The sequence below is a fragment of the Castanea sativa genome, chromosome 5 (assembly GCF_040712315.1).
Source record: "Castanea sativa cultivar Marrone di Chiusa Pesio chromosome 5, ASM4071231v1".
In the NCBI taxonomy this organism is placed as follows: Eukaryota; Viridiplantae; Streptophyta; class Magnoliopsida; order Fagales; family Fagaceae; genus Castanea; species Castanea sativa.
Genome location: NC_134017.1, coordinates 4834300 through 4839751, shown reverse-complemented (window position 1 = coordinate 4839751; position 5452 = coordinate 4834300). Strand labels below are relative to the sequence as shown.

At 34.3% G+C, this 5452-nt stretch overlaps 1 protein-coding gene across 1 annotated transcript; it reads left to right on the top strand.

The window, feature by feature from the left end:
* Positions 1-451: 451 nt before the first annotated feature.
* Positions 452-892, top strand: LOC142634595 (heavy metal-associated isoprenylated plant protein 47-like). Its single transcript, XM_075808893.1, has 2 exons — positions 452-506; positions 615-892. The coding sequence occupies exons 1-2, from the start codon at positions 452-454 to the stop codon at positions 890-892; spliced, it is 333 nt and encodes a 110-aa protein (XP_075665008.1).
* Positions 893-5452: the final 4560 nt, after the last annotated feature.

The following is a 5452-nucleotide window of genomic DNA, read 5'->3' as shown; positions in this document are numbered from 1 at the left end:
ATGGAGGTTTGGGCAAGCAAAGGACGGCACGGCGTGAACTTTTTTCTTCGAAATCGTTCTGGTCGGCGGTGGCGGAGGTTCGGCGTGAAGGAAGCAGAGGTGAAGGAGGTGAAGGCCTGAGCTTTTGTCTGAGGGCTGGTCGTTCTGCTCCGGCGATCGGGCTGTAGCTGTGGTGGAGGTTCGGCGTGAAGGGCTGAGGAAGCAGAGCTTAGGGCTGAGGAAGCAGAGCTTTTGTCTGAGTGGTTTTTCTATTTTGTCTGAGGTGATGCGTGTGAGCTTTTGGCTGTCTGCAGAGGAATTTAATAAAACTTTGTACGTGTCACTTTTTTATTGGCTGGCGTAAAACACTGGTTTTACGCCGGCTCCGGACCTAATGTTTACTCAGATACTATATATTTCTTTACATGTAATATATCTAATCGTGCAGCGGAAGCTAGTAATAAAGGTGCAGATGACTGGTGACAAATGTAGAACCAAGGCCTTGAAGCTTGCTGCAGGGGCAGAAGGTGTGAAATTGTGAATCAAATTTAAAACTATCTTATGCTTTTGAATACTATAAGTTAAGGGACTAATTCGATTTATATGTTGCAAATTTTTGTATGATTACCAAACAGGTGTGACCTCTGTGGCAATCGAAGGAGACGATAAAAGTCTGGTGGTAGTTATAGGAGATGAAGTTGATTCGGTTTGCTTGACCCGGTCACTGAGGAAGAAGGTTGGCTATGCAACCATAGTGAGTGTGGCACAACTGGAAGAAAGTGATGAGAAGAAAGATGAAGAACACACCACAACTCCAACTATATGCTATTCGGGTTATGGCCAATATCCACAGTTACCTTCGTACTATAGAGTGGTTTCTGATCCATGGCCTAGCAATTGGTTCTTCATGTGACACATTTGTAATATAACCTGATCGGTGAGATGTAAAATTTTTCTTTGGTTTGGTCATGCTTGTTGTTTCTAGTGTATCCCATATATGACTTCTCCTGAGCTAATAAAGGGTGAGTGCATCAATTTTTTCTTTCTGCTCTTAAATAATTTGTTTGCTGCGTATTTTTCTGAGGATTTGGTTCCTTTCAATTTGAATTAGTTCCTATTCAAATTATTTATTGTAATTGGCCATCGTTATATACAAGAGTAAATGAATATATTTTCACTCATGCATGTATTTCTTTTGATAATTATTATAACAATTGGCCTATCATCATGAAGCTGCCTTTTCTTCAGCAAGTGATGTAGATTGGTTGATCGAGCAAACAATAAATTTTGATATTTTATATCATTTTTTGGAATTTTAGATTTATGATGTAATTTCCTTAATTTATGTATTTTTGATATTTTAACATCATTTGGTATCATAGCAAAGCTGCTCTTTGCCTTAGTTGTTGTCAACTAGCCTAAAAAGTCTATCCAAATCCAAGTTCCATGGAAGAGGAGGAAGAGTAGTTTAATGTTGAGGATGATCACATCAAAAGAGTTTCATCCTTTAATTTGGATTCATCGCAAGCCTATGATGAGTACTTCGATGATTGTGAAGATGTGTTGGAGGTGAGTTGCGTAATTAAGGAATCATACAAGAGAGTAATATACACAATATATTTGATGAAACTTGTAAAGAGTTGTCTTATGCACATTAAAAATTTGCATAAACATGCTGATTTAAATAACCACTAAAATGTTTGGTGAAGTTCCAATTAAAGAGACCGATTTTAATGAAGGTGGATGATTCCACTTGGAAGTTGGAAAGAAATGATTTTAAATTGTTTCTAATTAAATCGACATAACATTAAATTGTTTGGATTTTTATTTTTGAAAGAGTTGAGAGCTAGATTTGAATTAATTTGGAAAGAATTAAAGGAACAAGATTCAATTCAACGAGATTCAAGAGATGAAATGATTAGTTTTCACAATCCTTTTGTAGAACTCAGTTCAAACCGAAATAGGTGATGTCGTTTCTAAGCATGATACTTTCTCTTTAAAGTGAGGAGAGTGCCATATGATCTAAGCTAGCAACAGATTTGTGAAGGATATAAGCATTAGGATGCAAATGTTTTCATGGAGATCATCAACTCCTCTATCCAAAACTCTCATAAATAAAATTTTTCTCATAAATAAATTTTTTCCCATCATGTGTATTGCACTACGTGAAGTGAGATCCTGGAATTTTCCATTTCAATTAATTAACTGGTATGAATTATCCTTTTATTTTATCTCTTTTGACCCATTCCACTTTATTCTACCCGTTTTGGTTCGTTCCATTAAAATTTATCCGGTATGGTGATTTTGGCCGGTATCTAACGAATCATTTTTTTTAAACCCATTTATTTTTCATTACTTCACTCACACATGACATTTTATTATTATTTTCTTTTAACAATGTGCTTTTCTTGTTTACTTTACTGACATATAATATAGTTTTTTTTTTCTTCATTATAGTTTTCACTTATATATGACTTGTTATATATTTATATTATTTAGCAATGATATTAAGAAAGTGTATTATTTGATTTTGAATTAATAATTTAGCAATGGAGCTCACATAATATCCGTAGGTTCCCAAGCTCGCGGTAGTTCAAACTTAAGTGCGTCATTGTGAGTGGCAGGGCTGTAGGACACCCTTTGCCGATGAAGAAGAAATTTTAGCTTTTACTGCCTCCCTAACTTCATGCTTATTACGTTTAGGAGTGAGGACTTCATTAACACCATTGTCATGCTTCTTCTTGTGTAGCTGAGTTATTTCTTGATCTTCAAGGCCATTCAGAGGATATATTACCTTCGCAAGCCCATCTCTTCCACGTCTTAAGACGGTTGGGATTTTTAGTCAAAAGCTGACTTGGGCCGGTCTGGGTAAGTTAATGAAGAATATTGGGCCAACGTTTGATTATTGCTCTTTGTGGTTAGTAATTTTCCAATGAAGCCTTACTAGCCTATGTTGTCAATTGGGTTCCGGTAGCTACCCCAATTCATCAATTGGAATAAAATATTTTGATAAATATCTATTATGTCATTCAGTTTCAAAGCTACCACTAGAGTTTTATATATATATATATATATATATATATATATATAATATAACATGTTTTATACGAATAAATGAAACAAAAATAAAAGACAAAATATACTCTTAATGAATAAAAAAAAAAAAAACCCTACGTCATATCACATATGTGAGTAAGGTAAATAAGAAAAACTCATTTTTAATGAAAAATAATAATGAAATGACATTAAATTAAGTAATAAAAAAATAGGTTTAGGAAAAAAAATAATGATTTGTTTACATACTAGTTGAAATCATTATAGCGAGCGAAATTTAGTGGCATAAACCAAAATGAGCCAAAATTTAAATAGTGATGGTATAGAGAGGTGATTTGTGCTGGTTAACAAACGGAATAGAAAATTCTAACCACTTCAAGCTGAATGGAACGAAATTCATAACATTGCCTTCAGCTGCCCCTTTTGTATAATGTGTCTTTTGAGTAGACATGGCAAAATGGGCGGGCGGGTCGGGTTCGGGTCGAGTCAAACGGGTTGCGGGTCAAATGGGTCACGGGTCAAAACGGGTCATTTTAAGCAGGTTAAAAACGGGTTTGGGTCAATTAGGTTGCGGGTCGGGTCGGGTTGACCCGTATTTTTCACATAAATTTTTTTTTTTTTTTATACAAATAAAACAATATGTATTTGTCATTTGGAAAGTTATGTAATAAATTATTTGATGTACAATGCATTATTTTGACTTCACCACTTATATCAAGAATGAATTCAGTTAAACTTATTAATACTTATTCAATAATTTTAAAATTATACAAATCCTAACATTACTATCTAAGACAAAATAACACAAACATAGGTAAAAACAAATACACATGTTTTATTTCTACACAATATCAACATTCCAAAATATAAAACAAAATTGCAAATGACTTATTGGATAACTCATTTGATAAAGAATAAAAACATATAAGAAATTTACAATCTTGAAAATTAATTTTATAATCTATTATCAATTGTGGTTGACACTCTATTTCAATTTGAGATATACATTAAAATTTGATTGCTTACTTATTTATACATGGTCTCTTTTATGAATATTATATCATTGTTAGGCAACACACACTCTAGAAAATATCATAATTTATTTTGAAAAGCCATTTATTTTGGACATAGATTATTAAAAAATAAGTCTCATAATTTATGCTAATTTGATACTTTGACTTCACTATTTTTACACTTGTAAATGTTTCTCACACATGTCTACAATTTTAAATCTATATTTTTAACTCTACTGTAACCATATTATCTTGGCATGTACTTTGTTATTTGATATCTAAAAATTTTTACTCATTATAGAATGCTCAACCTTTTATCTTTCAATTAATTTGCATATGTAAATGTATCAATTGTTTCCTTAAAGCTCACAATAAACAATTAAACTACTATTGTCTTAAATTTACTTTTTTTTTACCAAAAAAAAAAGTTTTAAAAAAGTGATTCGAGTTCGGATCAAGTCGCGAGTCAGGTCGGGTTGACCCGCAAAAAAACTCGGAAAACTCGGGTCGGGTCACGGGTCAACCCGTTTTTGTTTCGGGTCAAAAAAATTGGGTTCGGGTCGAGTATTTTTCGGGTCGGGTCGGGCCGGAAAATTTTGACCCATTTTGACATGTATACTTTTGAGTGCTACCTAGAAAAAAACCCACTCCAAACAAACCCCCAAACAGCAGCCACGGTTTGAAACCGTTCAAAAGACAATTTGTATCAATGAAAAAAGCAAGAAAAGAATGGCTCTATAGATATGGTAAGAGTGTAAAGAGGTACACTGGGCACATGCAATTCAACTTGATGGTATGTTTACATATAGGCTCGCTGCCGACAGCATTACCCCCTTAGATTTCTCTACTCTCAAGCCGAACAAATAGAGCCATAACAAAGGACCAAGGCATTCACTGAATTTTACAAAAATGGGCATTAGCTTGCTTAAATTGCTAGGCTTAATTCGTGATAAGATCACCCCAACAAAACTTGCTCTACTCAAGGTGGTGTTGGTGATGAATTCACAAGGCATGATCTCCAACAGCCCTTCAAAATATTGTGGTGCTGAGGTTTAAAATGGATTTTAGTTTATTTGAGTGAAGGTTTTGCAGATTTGGCATCCAGTAGCTCGAATGGCATGATTGGGGATCGAGTTTTTGAATAGGGAAGGCATACCAACAAAAACGCTGGTTGGAAGCTTGTACATGGCAATAAGTCTGATCGCCTCCACGAGGAATGGAAAGCGTACAAGGAAGTCTCCTCTGTAGATGGATTTTCAACCGACTATTGCTACATATTGTTGATCAAGTACCTTAGAACCAATCGAAACAATTGGAATAAAAAAACACATTACAGAGACAGTAGCATCCTGTTTGTGACATCGTACTATTTTATTCGAGTACATGAGTCAAAACAGATATATGCA

Coding starts and splice junctions, on each gene's coding strand:
- LOC142634595 (XM_075808893.1), top strand. CDS start 452: ATGACTGGTGACAAATGTAGAACCAAGGCCTTGAAGCTTGCTGCAGGG. Junction 507..614: donor GCTTGCTGCAGGGGCAGAAG/GTGTGAAATTGT, acceptor ATTACCAAACAG/GTGTGACCTCTGTGGCAATC.